Below are 21,949 nucleotides of genomic sequence, written 5' to 3' on the forward strand. Positions count from 1 at the left end.
AATGCCTAGACTATCCAATACTGACAGAGAACGTTGTGCAAGCCTTTGGTTGTAGCCAACAGACAATGCACAACCTAAGGACATGTGTTCAGCAAACCGGGTCAACTGCAGATCGCCCACGGTCAGGAGCACCTCAAGTGACGTCACGTTTCGAAGACCAACAAATAAGGTTACGTCATCGCTTTATGACTTCTGTTTCAACATCAAGGGAATTGTTCAGGGGGAGGGTGACATCACAGACGATTCGAAACCGGTTGCGCGCTGCAGGACTTTGTGCCAGACGTCCTTACGTTGGACCCATTTTGACGGCAAATCATCGTCTTCAGCATTTACACTGGGCACGGAGACATGTGAGATTCACTCAAAGACAGTGGAATAGGGTTGTATTCAGTGACGAGTCTCATTTCTCGCTGAGATTTGCCGACGGGAGGGTACGATTATGGCGTAGGCAACGAGAACGATTCGCTTGATGTTGTGTACGAGAGGTGGATAGATTTGGAGGCGGAAGCGTTATGGTTTGGGATGCATTTACAGGAAACGGTCATCTCGACTCCTTGTCATTAATGGCAACCTAACAGGACAGCAATATCGTGACCAAGTGTTGACGCCAGAGCTCCTTCCATTTCTTTGCGCACATGGACCAGGACTAACGTTTCAGCATGACAATGCTACGCCCCACACAGCAGCCGTGACACGAAATTTATTACGCAATGCTGGTGTGAATGTCATGGAATGGCCATCCTGCTCACCAGACTTAAATCCTATCGAGCACATTTGGGATGAACTTGGCAGACGACTGTGAAACATCAGGAACCCACCCCAGAATCTCCGAGAGCTTGGGATGGCGCTTGTACAGCAATGGCATCAACTTCCGGTGCGAATGTTTACACAACTCCTACGGTCTATGAGAAGACGTTGCAGAGCTGTAGTGGAAGCTCGAGGTGGTCACACACGTTACTGACTGTAATCGACTTACTTATCTGTCACTTGTTATTTTGGAAATTAATACCCCATGACCAGTAAATTTTTTATCCACTGGTCAGTATGGGAAGTGATTTTTTTGTTTTAATTTTAGAACCCTGGACATTATTATTGAAATATATCTTAAAATATGTCCTTGAATAAATGTACATATGACACACACATGTAAACCAGAATGCATCTAAAAGCAACTGAAATTTCCAAAAAAATATTTTACGGGGAGAATGCCCCTGAACCCACCTGGCATTTTCACCCCCTTTGAGGTCTCAGTTCCTGGGTGAAACCCTGCTAGAGGCAGGCTCAGTGGGCAGATGCTCATTCCTTATTTATTCTTTGCGGACAATGTATTAAGTTCACTTCTTCACTCTCATGTCTCATGGTATAGGTGTATTTGCCAAAATAACAACAAAAATAAAAATGCTATGAATATATATTCCTGCCACTCAAAAGGCAAGTTGCATGAACCATGAAACAAGGGTGTCATGGGGGTATATATGCACACACACTCCCTAACGTTTCCCGGTTATTGTGATCAGAAGACTGGAAATGCTGTATTTGTCATGGGGGGATATACACACACACACTCCCTAACGTTTCCCGGTTATTGTGATCAGAAGACTGGAAATGCTGTATTTGTCATGGGAGTATATACACACACACACTCCCTAACGTTTCCCGGTTATTTTGATCAGACGACTGGAAATGCTGTATTTGTCATGGGGGGATATATACACACACACACTCCCTAACGTTTCCTGGTTATTGTGATCAGAAGACTGGAAATGCTGTATTTGTCATGGGGGGATATATACACACACACACTCCCTAATGTTTCCCAGTTAGTATGTTCAGAAGACTGGAAATACTGTATTTGGACACCTGAAATTTAACATTTTCTCAGGGGAGTATGCCCCCAAACCTAACAGGTTTTATTTCTATCCCCCAGACAATCATTGTGACAACCCCCTCCTCCCAGTTTCAAATGCACACAGAGTGGACTTTTTGTAACAACATAAGCAATTGAAAAACATATATACTGAACAAAAAAAGAAACTTCCGATTTGTACATATAGTATTTGTTGTGTTAAAGAATTCATTGTGTAATGAAATTATATAGGTAGTATTAGCCTTGAGCTGTATTATCAGGATTCATTAATTTTATCGATTATTTTTGCACTGTTAATAGTTGACAACGTGAAATTCAATTTGCACGTGCATGCATGGTTCGACATGTCCCGTATAGTATTCGGTTAATTTGTTTTACTTATCTTACTGACATTGTTGTCAAGTGAACGAAAACGCTTCAAAATTTGTAAAAAAAAAGTTTTTTACATTGTAGCATTTTTAGTATGCCAAGAATACCCAATAATTTACGCAAATGGGCGATTGGCATGCTTGCTGCTGGCATGTAGACAGAAGACGTTGCAAGGCATGTTGGGAGTTCTAGTCGAGCGATACGAAATCTTCACGTAAGATTTCGAACGACAGGAAGCACCAACGACTTGCCAAGTCGTGGACGTCTGCGTGTTACGTGTGGTCCAGACCGCTATATCATGAACACGTATTTGCGCAATCGATTCCACACTGCCACTGCTACTGCTGCTAACACACCTGGGCTTCATAATAACCGAATCAGTGGGCAAACTGTTCGTAATCGTCTGCAGGAGAACGGTTTACATGCACGACGTCCTTACGTCCGATGCGTTTTAACGCAATGTCATCGTCTAAATCATCTTAATTGGGCACGTGTACACACTCGTTGGATACGGTGACGCTGGAATACCGTTATTTTTTCGGATGAATCCAGATTTTCTTTACAACGTGGTGATGGCAGGGTGCGCATCTACCATAGTAGAAATGAACGCTATGCTGACTGTTGTGTTCTTGAACGAGATCTTTTCTGGGGTGGGGGTTGTGTCATGGTCTGGGCAGCCATTGCCCATGGTTATCGTTCACCACTAGTCGTTACTGATGGCAATTTAAATGCTCAACGTTACCGCGATGACATTCTCGCTCATCACGTCATTCCTCTGTTCCATAACAACGCCAACATCTCGATTTTTCAGCATGATAATGCCAGCTCTCATACAGCTAGAGACACTGTAAATTTTCTTAGGACAAATAACATTGATTTCATTGATGACTGGCCCGCTAAAAGTCCTGATCTCAACCCCATCGAGCATGTCTGGGATAGTCTGGACAGACGATTGAGGCGTTGTCCCAACCCACCCGCTAACGTCAACGAACTTCGTCAAGCGCTCATTCAGGAATGGAACAATACTCCACAGGCAGAAATCAACACTTTAGTCAATTCTATGCGCCTGCGATGCACTGCAGTGGTCAATTCAAGAGGTGTTCATACCCGTTATTAAGTGGGTTTTTTTTTTTTTAATCCCTACCACACTTTTCTCCCAGTTTCTGTTAACCTATGGCCATGATTTTTGCACCAAACGATGCATCATGGAACACTCTTTAAACACATATATAACAATTATTCCCCCGGTTTGTTTTCATCAAGTTATGTTCAAGCAAAGTTAGCGGAAGTTTCTTATTTTGTTCAGTATATATGTACTGATTTAGTGACATCAACGGAACTTAAAACAGTGTGGGTATGACTATAGGCTCATGCTAGCCAATCGCCAATTCACCAAGGACTAATGCAAATGTTGACTGGCAAATAAAATATTTCCCACAGTGCCAAACTGGCGAAGACAAAATGTGATGCACACAGTTTACAGTGAGTTCAGGTTTGACTTCACCCACAGTCACACGTTCATGTTTTTCTCTACCACTGAACGTAGTTCTAACATTTTATTATTTAAAAAGATTATTTCCATGGACAGGTGTGCCACGATCATGAAATTTTGTGTTCATAACGTTGGTGTACATTCAGTGTGTCACCCAAGATGTAATCATTATGAAGAACCTAGCCACTTCCACTGTTTGTATAATCAGTCAAATCCCTTACAAAATGTTATTCTAAAATGCAAAATAAACAACAGAGATCACTGCTAATGACTAAGTAACTCTGCGAGTGAAAGCCGTAAAAGTCAGTGGTCACAAAAATAGTAAACAGTGTTTGTGATCTTCAGGTTACTATTTTGGTGCGTAACAATTGGCTGTATATTTGATGTTAAATACGATAGAAGTGAATGTTTTCATTGAGCAAATTAAAAAAAATATATTTATGGATGCAGGTCATCTAAATATTACACTAATATGGCTTAAATACAGGAAATCACAGTAGTCTTAATTGGTAAATTATAACAGTGTTGATTATATATTTATATAAAGTGACAAAAACTTTATTGTGGTTTTTATACCTACATGTATTTCAACTAGAGGTGGGTTTTTTGTTGTTTTTAAAAACTAAAACTTCCTGTCATTCACATCATACAAACCAAATTGGGTGCTGTTTTTTGTTTGTTTTTAAAATGTATATTGGATGATGGTTATGTCCAGCTGGGTCAAAGTTTGAAGTGAGATGAACATTTAATATCACAAGTTCTGCCAATGGTAATAAATGTGACCGAGTTTGTTGTCAAAAACATTAGTTTTATTTGTGCAATAAATGTATGCAATTTTATTTCATCTGTTACCTCTGTATCCAATAGTCTATTGCTTGACACATGTAAGGTGGTACCTGTAAAATTAACTTCTACAAGGGGTTTTGTAAAAACAATTGGTTATCTATTGAAAAGGAGCCATGGAGCATTGCTTGGTTGACATATTGCACTTAGTTTTGTTAATTACATGCATTAACATTGTCACCTGTGGAATTGTATTTGGTATCGTACAACCTTCATATAACTAAGTGCAAATATCTTCTTTTCAACAGAATCTTCTGTGTGAAGCTGGCATTACGAGGTGGAATAGCCCCACGCCATCAAGTGATGCCATCATCATGTGTGTGTCATGTATGGGCAAACAGGCAGGTTAGTTTTGGTTTAACAATGTTTAACGCTTATGTATCCAGCTTTACAATAGGAAAACGTCTTCACTGAACCAAGTTTCCAAGATGAAATTTGTCGTTTTGAATCTATATTTTTCAGTGTCACTTTGTAAGAAAACAACTACCGTATTTTTCGGCATATAAGCCACTACTATTTTACTGTGAGTTGCAAGGTGCAGTTTATAAAATGGTGTGCTTTATTTATGAATTTTATGGTAACCAACATGTGTATAAACCGCACATTTTATTTCATTCTCATAATAGTAATATAGCATACCAAATAACTGGAACTGAAGTATTACGATGGAATGACTCTTTATTAATAGTCTAGTCAGGCTAGAAACAGTACAACACTTGTGTATTGTTATACTTACGGTGTCAAAAATAGACTCAACCGCAAAGTTTCTTAGTTTGATTTCTGTAACATTTCTTGTTAGTAGTGCATCAGATGTGTTTGTCTGATGTTTTAAAATGAAGTAACTCACTTCATATTATACAAAATAATGTTGTTATAGTTTATAGCAAACACACCCCACTTGCATGTTCCATACTGCAGATAAAAAGCCAGTGGCAGCCTAAACAGTGTCATGTGACCCAATTACAATGTCATGGCCATTTACGACCAATTGCAAAAGCTGGACCTTAACAATGACAACAAAACAGTTTCTTGATCTCTTTAACGCCTCTTGTTTGGTCCATTTGTAATTTTTAATTAATATATCAGAATTTAAGTTCAGTACGAAGCTTGCGAATTAAAATCACATAATCTGAATACCTGTAATGTTTGTATTACATGTCGACATTCCCAATCTAATTAGCCCGCTAATTTGTACTGAACATAACGTTATTGTATTTCATTATATTTCATGTAATTATATATATATTATAAATATATAATTCTCAGCAATTTGTTTTTTAAAAGGCCGTCATTTAAAAGTTATAAAACAATGTTGAAACTGTAAACGATCAACAGTTTCGGTTCATTGCCACTGGCCTACATATCCAGCTTCACCCGACCTCGTTTGCATATGTAATTTTTGCACATGGCACGCCAGGTAGGTTACAGAGAAACATATATAATCGAGTGAGTACTAGTGTTTTTACGTGTACACTTTTTTTGGTTCACGTTATGTAATCATACTGGAACAAAATGTTATGTTTTGTTTTTGTTTTTGTTTGAAACTAATGCACAATTATGAACAATGCATTACCAAGTTATTGTTCATATTTTCGTAAAAATAGCGGGCTTTGTCAGCGGTGTGTTTTGTTTACAAAACTTACCCGTTAGGTGAAATAAAATTGAAAGCCACACAATCAACAATTAATTATTGTTTGAATTTAAGGGAGAATGGATCGCTTTATTGTTATTAAATACAAACAATAGTTAACTGTAATTACGTTTGTGGCTTTATTTTAACCACAGCTTATTTAAAGGTGCGGTTTATGTACGGATCAAGGTCGGAACTTGGCCTAAAAACATGGGATGCGGTTTATACACCAGTGCGTGTAATAGGCCGGAAAATATGGTAATGTAAGACTATTTTAAATGAATATAATATTTATGAGGATATCTTGGTGAGCTTAATTACAATAATAAAATTTACCTTTATCTATCGTAATTATTTATGACTCTTTCATCACGATTACTTTCACTTTCACTCTCACTCAACTCGATCCCAACTGTCATCTTCTTAAAAATGTATATCATCAGTTATTTGCAGTGAATATATATCCTTTAAATACCTTAAATATTCATTAAATAATAATGTTCAACTTCTTTTAAAATAATAAATTTCAAATATCAAGAAATTTTACCCATATACATGTTACATCATCAATAATATTTACACAAATTTGGACTGGTTTTCGTTTTCTTTTCAATATTGCAATAACTAAAATACGAACACCAGATAAAAAAATACACTGAACTGTTATTCTACTATGTTCTAGCATTCACAGAATTACAATAGATAACTCGTGTGAATGTTTCACAGCTGTGATTAGGAAAACCAGTTGCGTCTCGACTGCAGTCAAGAATGGGAGGGAAAGAGTTAATTACGTCTCCCCAAGTTTTCCTTGTTCATCTATTTACATCATGGCACAATATTGCACACACCTTTGTTCTGTTTGCATGTGGATACACAACTTTAAATTGAATCAAACCACCAATCAGATATCTGTTGAACTGATAAGTTTTAAAATTAATAGTTACTTCCAAATGTTGTCTCGACTGATTTTAGACACTTGCAAAATACTATATTATTTTTAAAATCAGTTTGTTTAAATTATATTTGGTATGTCAGTATAGAACAGTAATACATGTGTTAAGATTAGCTTACTGACCAATAATCATGCAAATAGAACTTAAGTAACAGAATAGTTGGTTACCAGCTAGTAAATATCATGTGACCCCACATCCGGTTACCGGTACTTAAGATTTCGAAATGTTGTCTTCTGTATTGTCCAAAATATATTTTATATCTGAATGTAAGAAAATTCTTTCAACTAAACTGAAGGCCATAAGAAACTTTTCCACTTTAAAATTGAAATTTCAGAAAAATGGAAAAACAAGTACAAACTAAATCAATCCAAAACACGCGAAAAACTGGAAAGCATGTGCCCCATGAACAATCGCAACCTCATGTGCAATAAGGGTATAAAAACGGTTTAGACGACATGTCAGACTAGCATAGGAATGCCACGACTGACGCCCAAACAACACGAGCGAGCCCTGGGTATTGTACAGATGGGAGCCACCCATGCTCACATCACAAGAACTGTCGGTTGTTCCTGTATTGCTGTAACAAACTTGAGGCAACGTTACAGGCGGACAGGGCTGACATAGGGTGACCACACCCCATGGCGATTGATACTTGCGTACCTTGCATCTCCGGAAATGCTTCTTGACAGTGATGTCATCAGCAACGAATGCCGTAGGTCATAGGGTTAGTCAACAGAGTGACCAGGCGATGGGGGCTCATGGAATAAAGGCTTACAGACTACACAGAGAACACTTATTGACTGCGCAACATCGTCGTCAGAGATCGAGATGGTCCCGGACTGTATAACATTAGCAGCGACGTTACTGGCAGAGGGTCGTCTTCACTGATGAAAGCCGGTTCAGTTTGTTCAGAGTTGATGGAAGACTGCATGTTTACCACGGAAAGGGAGAACAAACAGCGGCTTGTTGCATCCACTGGTCATCGTTAACGGAAACGTCACAGCTCAGCATTACATGGATGACATTCTTCATCCGATTGTCCTACCATTTCTCCAACAGCAGCCATGTGGTGTCCTTTATCAGCCAGAATCATAAAAAATTTCCTTGAAGCCAACAACATTAAAGTGTTGCCGTGGCTAGCATGCTCGCCAGACATGTCCCCGATAGAACACCTATGGAATGTCATGGATCGTCGTGTTCGACAACGTCCACACCCTCCAGCCAACCAACAACAACTGATTCAGGCCCTGCAAGGAGAATGGCGACGTATCCCACATGACCTCATCAGATGACTGACTTCTTCTGTGTGTTGGAGAGTTTTTACGTGTATTAGGGCAAGGGGTGGTCGCACACGTTATTAATGTGACTTGTTATTGAACTTGAGCGATTTTCCGTGTGCTCTGCATATTGTCCATGACATTGAAAGCTCGATTTGTGTACCCCACACCACTTTGGACAACTCTGATGTCATTATCAGATGCTGTATGATTGTCATTTTTAGTGTTGATTACGTTGACATGTTGATCTTTTCAATACATTTTTACTTCATGCATCTATCTTTTGTTGTTTTTCAATCAGAGTGATTTAAAACTATGGTAACGTTTCTTTTGGCCTTCAGTTTATGTGTGATTAGTTTTTATGTATTTGTACTGTATTTGTCTAAAGATGTTTTGTATAAAATAAAATAAAATCTTTTCATGATATATGATAACATTTTCCTGGCCATTAATTGGTTATTGTCCAGAAATATTTAAATATAAGAAAATACTCTCAACAGTGTCAGTTGGGAGTAGGTCATCATGTTTCTATGAACTGTCCCTCCATAAAACGTTTTAAAATTTAGACTTGTTTCATTCAATGCTAGCGACTGATAATGTTACTAAAGGCAAAACTGTTCTATTAAAAAGAGATGTACCATGTTTGCTCTTTATTTCAGCGAAGGTGAAACCACTTTCCTTGTCTTGTAATGAAAGCTGTGCTCAGTTTTGCCGTGGCTGCCTCTCGAATCATATGGAGAATCCACTCTGCTGTCCGAAACATGGGTCATGTCTCCCATCAGTCGGTATGTACACCTTGATTTGTCTCCCATCAGTCAGTATGTACACATTGATCTGTCTCCCATCAGTCGGTATGTACACCTTGATCTGTCCTAAACACGGGTCATGTCTCCCATCAGTCGGTATGTACACCTTGATCTGTCCTAAACACGGGTCATGTCTCCCATCAGTCGGTATGTACACCTTGATCTGTCCTAAACACGGGTCATGTCTCCCCATCAGTCGGTATGTACACCTTGATGTGTCCTAAACACGGGTCATATCTCCCATCGGTCGGTATGTACACCTTGATCTGTCCTAAACACGGGTCATGTCTCCCATCAGTCGGTATGTACACCTTGATCTGTCCTAAACACGGGTCATGTCTCCCCATCAGTCGGTATGTACACCTTGATTTGTCCTAAACATGGGTCATATCTCCCATCAGTCGGTATGTACACCTTGATTTGTCCTAAACACGGGTCATGTCTCCCATCAATCGGTATGTACACCTTGATCTGTCCTAAACACTGGTCATGTCTCCCATCAGTCTGTATGTACACATTGATCTGTCCCAAAAATGGGTCATGTCTCCCATCAGTCGGTATGTACACCTTGATTTGTCCTAAACACGGGTCATGTCTCCCATCAGTCGGTATGTACACCTTGATCTGTCCTAAACACTGGTCATGTCTCCCATCAGTCTGTATGTACACCTTGATCTGTCCTAAACATGGGTCATGTCTCCCATCAGTCGGTATGTACACCTTGATCTGTCCTAAACATGGGTCATGTCTCCCATCAGTCGGTATGTACACCTTGATCTGTCCTAAACATGGGTCATGTCTCCCATCAGTCAGTATGTACACCTTGATCTGTCTCCCATCAGTCGGTATGTACACCTTGATCTGTCCTAAACACGGGACATGTCTCCCATCAGTCTGTATGTACACCTTGATCTGTCCTAAACACGGGTCATGTCTCCCATCAGTCGGTATGTACACCTTGATCTGTCCTAAACACGGGTCATGTCTCCCATCAGTCGGTATGTACACCTTGATCTGTCCTAAACACGGGTCATGTCTCCCATCAGTCGGTATGTACACATTGATCTATCCTAAACACGGGTCATGTCTCCCATCAGTCGGTATGTACACATTGATCTGTCTCCCATCAGTCGGTATGTACACATTGATCTGTCTCCCATCAGTCGGTATGTACACCTTGATCTGTCCTAAACACGGGTCATGTCTCCCATCAGTCGGTATGTACACCTTGATCTGTCCTAAACACGGGTCATGTCTCCCATCAGTCGGTATGTACACCTTGATCTGTCCTAAACACGGGTCATGTCTCCCATCAGTCGGTATGTACACCTTGATCTGTCCTAAACATGGGACATGTCTCCCATCAGTCGGTATGTACACCTTGATCTGTCCTAAACACGGGTCATGTCTCCCATCAGTCTGTATGTACACCTTGATCTATCCTAAACACGGGTCATGTCTCCCATCAGTCGGTATGTACACATTGATCTGTCCTAAACACGGGTCATGTCTCCCATCAGTCGGTATGTACACATTGATCTATCCTAAACACTGGTCATGTCTCCCATCAGTCGGTATGTACACATTGATCTGTCCTAAACACGGGTCATGTCTCCCATCAGTCGGTATGTACACCTTGATCTGTCCTAAACATGGGTCATGTCTCCCATCAGTCAGTATGTACACCTTGATCTGTCTCCCATCAGTCGGTATGTACACCTTGATCTGTCCTAAACACGGGACATGTCTCCCATCAGTCTGTATGTACACCTTGATCTATCCTAAACACGGGTCATGTCTCCCATCAGTCGGTATGTACACATTGATCTATCCTAAACACGGGTCATGTCTCCCATCAGTCGGTATGTACACATTGATCTGTCCTAAACACGGGTCATGTCTCCCATCAGTCGGTATGTACACATTGATCTGTCCTAAACACTGGTCATGTCTCCCATCAGTCGGTATGTACACATTGATCTGTCCTAAACACGGGTCATGTCTCCCATCAGTCGGTATGTACACATTGATCTATCCTAAACACGGGTCATGTCTCCCATCAGTCGGTATGTACACCTTGATCTGTCCTAAACACGGGTCATGTCTCCCATCAGTCGGTATGTACACCTTGATCTGTCCTAAACACGGGTCATGTCTCCCATCAGTCGGTATGTACACCTTGATCTGTCCTAAACACGGGTCATGTCTCCCATCAGTCAGTATGTACACCTTGATCTGTCTCCCATCAGTCGGTATGTACACCTTGATCTGTCCTAAACACGGGTCATGTCTCCCATCAGTCGGTATGTACACATTGATCTATCCTAAACACGGGTCATGTCTCCCATCAGTCGGTAGCGCACTGGCCTGAGGTATTTGGGTAGTTGGATTGGCAGACTCATTGGATTTTTCCTAGCCTGTGGGGACGGGACATTTCCCAGTGGTAAAGCATTTTCTTCACGTGCAGTCGGTTTATGATTGATCCCCATCTGTGGGCCCATTGAGCTATTTGTTGTTCCAACCAGTGCTCCACAACTGGTGTAACAAAGGCTGTGGTATGTACTGTCCTGTCTGCGGGATGCTGCAAAAAAAAAAAGATCCCTTGCTGCTAATCAGAAAGAACAGCCCATTGCATGGTTGCAGCAGACTTCCTCTTGCATTGCAAAGGCTGTAGTAGATCGTGTGCTGGGTACAACCATGTAAACGATCCATTGTTAGGAGCAGGTTCTCATTTTGTAGAAAACGTTCCCTACATTTTTTGTTCTTGATAAATGTTAGATACCTAGTAGATACTGATTATTAAGTGTTGTGCTGATGTGTCATTAACTTGGAAGCATTTTTTTTTTTTTTTTTAAGTACATCACTTGTCGGTATGTACTAGTTGCTTTTTGTGGTGTTTTGTTTTGTTTTTGGTGTTGTCCATTTGTACAAGGTAGTTGTGTGAAAATCTGTTGCAAGCCGAATAATCACACCAAGACACTTTTTCTTTTTCTTTTTTGTTAACGACACCACTAGAGCATTTTGTTTTATTAATAGGCTATTGGATGTCTAACATTTGGTAATTCTCAGTCTTAGAGAAAAAATATACTACATTTTCCCAATAATAGCAAGGGATAGCACATACCAAAGCCTTTGATATACTAGTCGTCATGCCAACCGTGCATCAAGCGAGAACTTTACCACTGGGCTACGTCCTGCCCCTGCATGCCTCGAACTTAAGACGTTTTACAACAGAAGTGTTTTCTCTCTGCGCAGGTCACAAGAACAAGTTTGTTCTGATGGTTTCCGCCAATGTCGCTGATAAGGATGAGAGATATATATTCTCAGCTGACCTTAAGACCATGAAGAAGGTCTTAATGGATAAAACTATCATTGGAGTGAGGTAATTCAGTTGATGGATCAATCACATCTTTAATAACTGAATGTGTATAATATTGGTATCTTTACATGTTACTAACAGAGAATATTACATGAGTGGTCGTTAGATTCCAATGTATCTTACAATAAGCTGTTTCAAAATGTATTCTATGAGTGAAATCAAGTTCATTATACATGTATACTCAACAACGAAAGTTTAGCTAATGTTAAAAGAAATGGCATAGCATTTATAAATTAACCTAATTTTATTAATTAGTATTCACATATGAAATGTTTACCATTTACAAACAAAATAAACTCATCAACCTTTGCCTTAACACAACAGGAGGACCTGGTTTTCTTTTAAGTTTATTCAACCATGGCAAATTTAGACGTCATAAAAGATATTTGCTAAACTTTCGTTGTTGAGTATATATATTTTAAACAATACATGTTATCTAATGGAAATGAGTGTAATAATCGGTTTGTTGCTTATACTTAAAAACTAGGTACAAAATATTTTTAATAACTTTTCTAACTACAGTTTATTTACGGTGTGTTTGTGCTTACAGTGACACTGTTAATATACATGTTTCAGAGCAATCAGTATGGTTAGTGTCCCTGTCATTAGTGTCTGGGTCATCATCATCACTTTAACTTGATATATGTCTGTTAATATACATGTTTCAGAGCAATCAGTATGGTTAGTGTCCCTGTCATTGGTGTCTGGGTCATCATCATCACTTTAACTTGATATCTCACATGTCTGTTAATATACATGTTTCAGAGCAATCAGTATGGTTAGTGTCCCTGTCATTGGTGTCTGGGTCATCATCATCACTTTAACTTGATATATGTCTGTTAATATACATGTTTCAGAGCAATCAGTATGGTTAGTGTCCCTGTCATTGGTGTCTGGGTCATCATCATCACTTTAACTTGATATCTCACATGTCTGTTAATATACATGTTTCAGAACAATCAGTATGGTTAGTGTCCCTGTCATTGGTGTCTGGGTCATCATCATCACTTTAACTTGATATCTCACATGTCTGTTAATATACATGTTTCAGAACAATCAGTATGGTTAGTGTCCCTGTCATTGGTGTCTGGGTCATCATCATCACTTTAACTTGATATATGTCTGTTAATATACATGTTTCAGAGCAATCAGTATGGTTAGTGTCCCTGTCATTGGTGTCTGGGTCATCATCATCACTTTAACTTGATATCTCACATGTCTGTTAATATACATGTTTCGGAACAATCAGTATGGTTAGTGTCCCTGTCATTGGTGTCTGGGTCATCATCATCACTTTAACTTGATATCTCACATGTCTGTTAATATACATGTTTCGGAACAATCAGTATGGTTAGTGTCCCTGTCATTGGTGTCTGGGTCATCATCATCACTTTAACTTGATATCTCACATGTCTGTTAATATACATGTTTCAGAGCAATCAGTATGGTTAGTGTCCCTGTCATTGGTGTCTGGGTCATCATCATCACTTTAACTTGATATCTCACATGTCTGTTAATATACATGTTTCGGAACAATCAGTATGGTTAGTGTCCCTGTCATTGGTGTCTGGGTCATCATCATCACTTTAACTTGATATCTCACATGTCTGTTAATATACATGTTTCAGAGCAATCAGTATGGTTAGTGTCCCTGTCATTGGTGTCTGGGTCATCATCATCACTTTAACTTGATATCTCACATGTCTGTTAATATACATGTTTCAGAACAATCAGTATGGTTAGTGTCCCTGTCATTGGTGTCTGGGTCATCATCATCACTTTAACTTGATATATGTCTGTTAATATACATGTTTCAGAGCAATCAGTATGGTTAGTGTCCCTGTCATTGGTGTCTGGGTCATCATCATCACTTTAACTTGATATCTCACATGTCTGTTAATATACATGTTTCGGAACAATCAGTATGGTTAGTGTCCCTGTCATTGGTGTCTGGGTCATCATCATCACTTTAACTTGATATCTCACATGTCTGTTAATATACATGTTTCGGAACAATCAGTATGGTTAGTGTCCCTGTCATTGGTGTCTGGGTCATCATCATCACTTTAACTTGATATCTCACATGTCTGTTAATATACATGTTTCAGAGCAATCAGTATGGTTAGTGTCCCTGTCATTGGTGTCTGGGTCATCATCATCACTTTAACTTGATATCTCACATGTCTGTTAATATACATGTTTCAGAGCAATCAGTATGGTTAGTGTCCCTGTCATTGGTGTCTGGGTCATCATCATCACTTTAACTTGATATCTCACATGTCTGTTAATATACATGTTTCGGAACAATCAGTATGGTTAGTGTCCCTGTCATTGGTGTCTGGGTCATCATCATCACTTTAACTTGATATCTCACATGTCTGTTAATATACATGTTTCGGAACAATCAGTATGGTTAGTGTCCCTGTCATTGGTGTCTGGGTCATCATCATCACTTTAACTTGATATCTCACATGTCTGTTAATATACATGTTTCGGAACAATCAGTATGGTTAGTGTCCCTGTCATTGGTGTCTGGGTCATCATCATCACTTTAACTTGATATCTCACATGTCTGTTAATATACATGTTTCGGAGCAATCAGTATGGTTAGTGTCCCTGTCATTGGTGTCTGGGTCATCATCATCACTTTAACTTGATATATGTCTGTTAATATACATGTTTCAGAGCAATCAGTATGGTTAGTGTCCCTGTCATTGGTGTCTGGGTCATCATCATCACTTTAACTTGATATCTCACATGTCTGTTAATATACATGTTTCAGAACAATCAGTATGGTTAGTGTCCCTGTCATTGGTGTCTGGGTCATCATCATCACTTTAACTTGATATCACATGTCTGTTAATATACATGTTTCAGAGCAATCAGTATGGTTAGTGTCCCTGTCATTGGTGTCTGGGTCATCATCATCACTTTAACTTGATATCTCACATGTCTGTTAATATACATGTTTCGGAACAATCAGTATGGTTAGTGTCCCTGTCATTGGTGTCTGGGTCATCATCATCACTTTAACTTGATATCTCACATGTCTGTTAATATACATGTTTCAGAACAATCAGTATGGTTAGTGTCCCTGTCATTGGTGTCTGGGTCATCATCATCACTTTAACTTGATATCTCACATGTCTGTTAATATACATGTTTCGGAACAATCAGTATGGTTAGTGTCCCTGTCATTGGTGTCTGGGTCATCATCATCACTTTAACTTGATATCTCACATGTCTGTTAATATACATGTTTCATCATCATCACTTTAACTTGATATCAATCAGTATCAGGTTAGTGTCCCTGTCATTGGTGTCTGGGTCATCATCATCACTTTAACTTGATATCTCACATGTCTGTTAATATACATGTTTCAGAGCAATCAGTATGGTTAGTGTCCCTGTCATTGGTGTCTGGGTCATCATCATCACTTTAACTTGATATCTCACATGTCTGTTAATATACATGTTTCAGATCAGTATGGTTAGTGTCCCTGTCATTGGTGTCTGGGTCATCATCATCACTTTAACTTGATATCTCACATGTCTGTTAATATACATGTTTCAGAGCAATCAGTATGGTTAGTGTCCCTGTCATTGGTGTCTGGGTCATCATCATCACTTTAACTTGATATCTCACATGTCTGTTAATATACATGTTTCAGAGCAATCAGTATGGTTAGTGTCCCTGTCATTGGTGTCTGGGTCATCATCATCACTTTAACTTGATATCTCACATGTCTGTTAATATACATGTTTCAGAGCAATCAGTATGGTTAGTGTCCCTGTCATTGGTGTCTGGGTCATCATCATCACTTTAACTTGATATCTCACATGTCTGTTAATATACATGTTTCAGAGCAATCAGTATGGTTAGTGTCCCTGTCATTGGTGTCTGGGTCATCATCATCACTTTAACTTGATATCTCACATGTCTGTTAATATACATGTTTCAGAACAATCAGTATGGTTAGTGTCCCTGTCATTGGTGTCTGGGTCATCATCATCACTTTAACTTGATATCTCACATGTCTGTTAATATACATGTTTCAGAACAATCAGTATGGTTAGTGTCCCTGTCATTGGTGTCTGGGTCATCATCATCACTTTAACTTGATATATGTCTGTTAATATACATGTTTCAGAGCAATCAGTATGGTTAGTGTCCCTGTCATTGGTGTCTGGGTCATCATCATCACTTTAACTTGATATCTCACATGTCTGTTAATATACATGTTTCAGAACAATCAGTATGGTTAGTGTCCCTGTCATTGGTGTCTGGGTCATCATCATCACTTTAACTTGATATCTCACATGTCTGTTAATATACATGTTTCAGAACAATCAGTATGGTTAGTGTCCCTGTCATTGGTGTCTGGGTCATCATCATCACTTTAACTTGATATCTCACATGTCTGTTAATATACATGTTTCAGAGCAATCAGTATGGTTAGTGTCCCTGTCATTGGTGTCTGGGTCATCATCATCACTTTAACTTGATATCTCACATGTCTGTTAATATACATGTTTCAGAGCAATCAGTATGGTTAGTGTCCCTGTCATTGGTGTCTGGGTCATCATCATCACTTTAACTTGATATCTCACATGTCTGTTAATATACATGTTTCGGAACAATCAGTATGGTTAGTGTCCCTGTCATTGGTGTCTGGGTCATCATCATCACTTTAACTTGATATCTCACATGTCTGTTAATATACATGTTTCAGAACAATCAGTATGGTTAGTGTCCCTGTCATTGGTGTCTGGGTCATCATCATCACTTTAACTTGATATCTCACATGTCTGTTAATATACATGTTTCGGAACAATCAGTATGGTTAGTGTCCCTGTCATTGGTGTCTGGGTCATCATCATCACTTTAACTTGATATCTCACATGTCTGTTAATATACATGTTTCAGAGCAATCAGTATGGTTAGTGTCCCTGTCATTGGTGTCTGGGTCATCATCATCACTTTAACTTGATATCTCACATGTCTGTTAATATACATGTTTCAGAGCAATCAGTATGGTTAGTGTCCCTGTCATTGGTGTCTGGGTCATCATCATCACTTTAACTTGATATCTCACATGTCTGTTAATATACATGTTTCGGAACAATCAGTATGGTTAGTGTCCCTGTCATTGGTGTCTGGGTCATCATCATCACTTTAACTTGATATCTCACATGTCTGTTAATATACATGTTTCAGAGCAATCAGTATGGTTAGTGTCCCTGTCATTGGTGTCTGGGTCATCATCATCACTTTAACTTGATATCTCACATGTCTGTTAATATACATGTTTCAGAACAATCAGTATGGTTAGTGTCCCTGTCATTGGTGTCTGGGTCATCATCATCACTTTAACTTGATATCTCACATGTCTGTTAATATACATGTTTCAGAGCAATCAGTATGGTTAGTGTCCCTGTCATTGGTGTCTGGGTCATCATCATCACTTTAACTTGATATCTCACATGTCTGTTAATATACATGTTTCGGAACAATCAGTATGGTTAGTGTCCCTGTCATTGGTGTCTGGGTCATCATCATCACTTTAACTTGATATCTCACATGTCTGTTAATATACATGTTTCGGAACAATCAGTATGGTTAGTGTCCCTGTCATTGGTGTCTGGGTCATCATCATCACTTTAACTTGATATCTCACATGTCTGTTAATATACATGTTTCAGAACAATCAGTATGGTTAGTGTCCCTGTCATTGGTGTCTGGGTCATCATCATCACTTTAACTTGATATCTCACATGTCTGTTAATATACATGTTTCAGAGCAATCAGTATGGTTAGTGTCCCTGTCATTGGTGTCTGGGTCATCATCATCACTTTAACTTGATATATGTCTGTTAATATACATGTTTCAGAGCAATCAGTATGGTTAGTGTCCCTGTCATTGGTGTCTGGGTCATCATCATCACTTTAACTTGATATCTCACATGTCTGTTAATATACATGTTTCGGAACAATCAGTATGGTTAGTGTCCCTGTCATTGGTGTCTGGGTCATCATCATCACTTTAACTTGATATCTCACATGTCTGTTAATATACATGTTTCAGAACAATCAGTATGGTTAGTGTCCCTGTCATTGGTGTCTGGGTCATCATCATCACTTTAACTTGATATATGTCTGTTAATATACATGTTTCAGAGCAATCAGTATGGTTAGTGTCCCTGTCATTGGTGTCTGGGTCATCATCATCACTTTAACTTGATATCTCACATGTCTGTTAATATACATGTTTCAGAGCAATCAGTATGGTTAGTGTCCCTGTCATTGGTGTCTGGGTCATCATCATCACTTTAACTTGATATCTCACATGTCTGTTAATATACATGTTTCGGAACAATCAGTATGGTTAGTGTCCCTGTCATTGGTGTCTGGGTCATCATCATCACTTTAACTTGATATCTGTCATGTCTGTTAATATACATGTTTCAGAGCAATCAGTATGGTTAGTGTCCCTGTCATTGGTGTCTGGGTCATCATCATCACTTTAACTTGATATCTCACATGTCTGTTAATATACATGTTTCAGAACAATCAGTATGGTTAGTGTCCCTGTCATTGGTGTCTGGGTCATCATCATCACTTTAACTTGATATCTGTTAATATACATGTTTCATGTCTGTTAATATACATGTTTCAGAGCAATCAGTATGGTTAGTGTCCCTGTCATTGGTGTCTGGGTCATCATCATCACTTTAACTTGATATCTCACATGTCTGTTAATATACATGTTTCAGAGCAATCAGTATGGTTAGTGTCCCTGTCATTGGTGTCTGGGTCATCATCATCACTTTAACTTGATATTCACATGTCTGTTAATATACATGTTTCAAATCAGTATGGTTAGTGTCCCTGTCATTGGTGTCTGGGTCATCATCATCACTTTAACTTGATATCTCACATGTCTGTTAATATACATGTTTCGGAACAATCAGTATGGTTAGTGTCCCTGTCATTGGTGTCTGGGTCATCATCATCACTTTAACTTGATATCTCACATGTCTGTTAATATACATGTTTCAGAGCAATCAGTATGGTTAGTGTCCCTGTCATTGGTGTCTGGGTCATCATCATCACTTTAACTTGATATCTCACATGTCTGTTAATATACATGTTTCGGAGCAATCAGTATGGTTAGTGTCCCTGTCATTGGTGTCTGGGTCATCATCATCACTTTAACTTGATATCTCACATGTCTGTTAATATACATGTTTCGGAGCAATCAGTATGGTTAGTGTCCCTGTCATTGGTGTCTGGGTCATCATCATCACTTTAACTTGATATCTCACATGTCTGTTAATATACATGTCTCGGAACAATCAGTATGGTTAGTGTCCCTGTCATTGGTGTCTGGGTCATCATCATCACTTTAACTTGATATATGTCTGTTAATATACATGTTTCGGAGCAATCAGTATGGTTAGTGTCCCTGTCATTGGTGTCTGGGTCATCATCATCACTTTAACTTGATATCTCACATGTCTGATATCACCATGTGATTATATATATACAGAACTTCACATACGTTATTTTGGCTTTCTATTTATTGCACAAGTTTATTTTGAACAAGAATATATACTGTGTAGCGGTTGAGTGGTATATTCTTGTGCAGAATAAATGAGTGCAATAAATAGAAAGCGAAAACAACGTATGTGAAGTTCTGTATTAATTACATACCTTCTTTTATTTTTTCACAAAAATGATTTTTAATTTGACGTCATAACTACACTTTCTTAAATCTGTTAATCACTCAGCCTTTCATGGCTTACTTAACGTTAAGAATCATACTCTGGTAAAAATAAAAAGGGAATTCGGAAAGGTCTTTATTACTATAGTAAGATTGAATAGGTATGTAATAAAAACACAAATCTCATAGTTTTCTGCAGTAGGTGAGTAAGAAATATCGCTGGTATTATTGTCTTTTCATAACTGAAGTTTCTAATTTTATTCTGAATTTTAATTTACTTGCATGTGATATTTGTATTGTTTGCACAGCTATTTACACTGTGTTTTAACTTAACTTTTAATTTACTTGCATGTGATATTTGTATTGTTTGCACAGCTATTTACACTGTGTTTTAACTTAACTTTTAATTTACTTGCATGTGATATTTGTATTGTTTGCACGGCTATTTACACTGTGTTTTAACTTAACTTTTAATTTACTTGCATGTGATATTTGTATTGTTTGCATGGCTATTTACACTGTGTTTTAACTTAACTTTTGAATGTTTGTATTTGTATTGATCATCGATTTATTCGTTTATTTACCATTGTTTAATGTCCAGTAACAAACGTAATTTTTGTACTGGGGTGTTGTGAAACATTCATTGATTCTCTTTGTTTGTGGTATCTGTACAAGTATGTGTTGTAATTATTAAACATACCCCGGTAGTTATTATTAAATATAGTTTGTTAATGTGAATTCCAGTTACGCTTGCCTGAATTGGAAATTGGGGTTGAGGGGGAGTTCCAGTATAAACCTGTCTCACCATTTTATTTTCGTTTTTTTAGACCTGAAAACATCCACACCATTGATGGAAAGGATGTTCCATCGAACAAGCAGATGAAAACCCGAGTGTTTGAGGAATTGGCAAACATTGAAAAGGACATGAAAGAAAAGCCACATGCTTTTTTCTTGTTTTATTTTTCGGGACATCACAGCAACAAACGATTCCGTGTGGGAAGAGGTACAACAGACATGGATTACCTCACAGAACAAGAACTGAAGGACCGGATCCATCGCCTGAACGCGGAGTACATGTTGTTTATCCTCGACACATGTTACAGCGGAGGTGCTGACCTGGGAGCAAAGGACGACAACCCGTCACTGCAGACAGATAACTCCATGCAACAAGAGAGTGCGTACTGTGCTCCTGTCCTGTGGGATTTGTTTCAGCTGTCGACAGATGGGCCAGATCTCCGACCAAAGGATGAAAATACTCGCCATGTCATACAGTGGTCCTCTTCGACCAAGGATCAAACTTCATTCTACAGTAGAAGGAAGAAAAGAAGTATTTTCACACGTTCTATTACAAAGCTTCTAACTGGGAAGTGTCTTTCGTCGAGTGGACCCTGCGATCACTGTAAGACATACCGCGACGCTGTACGACTCAACGACTGTATTTTCCTCAAACCAATCCACAACAGTGTCTTGAGTCATGTGAAGCAGTTCGTACTGCAGCAGAGACAAAACGAAGATATCACAGTTCCAGAACCGCAACTCTCGCCGGACCTTGATGATGAAGAAATGGCAAAGTTTCCTCCTTTAGCATACAACAAATGTCAGTACTAAT

At 38.8% G+C, this 21,949-nt stretch overlaps 1 protein-coding gene across 1 annotated transcript in view; it reads left to right on the top strand.

Moving 5' to 3' along the window:
* The window catches only part of LOC121378532, a 65,474-nt gene extending 43,525 nt beyond the window's left edge, over positions 1-21,949 (top strand). The window contains exons 12-15 of the mRNA XM_041506743.1: positions 4,820-4,916; positions 9,091-9,216; positions 12,493-12,619; positions 21,168-21,949. Coding sequence (XP_041362677.1) covers positions 4,820-4,916; positions 9,091-9,216; positions 12,493-12,619; positions 21,168-21,948 — 1,131 coding nt within the window. The 3' untranslated portion in view covers position 21,949. The remainder of the gene's footprint in view (positions 1-4,819; positions 4,917-9,090; positions 9,217-12,492; positions 12,620-21,167) is intronic.

Source organism: Gigantopelta aegis, chromosome 8 (genome assembly GCF_016097555.1).
Source record: "Gigantopelta aegis isolate Gae_Host chromosome 8, Gae_host_genome, whole genome shotgun sequence".
Taxonomy (NCBI): Eukaryota; Metazoa; Mollusca; class Gastropoda; order Neomphalida; family Peltospiridae; genus Gigantopelta; species Gigantopelta aegis.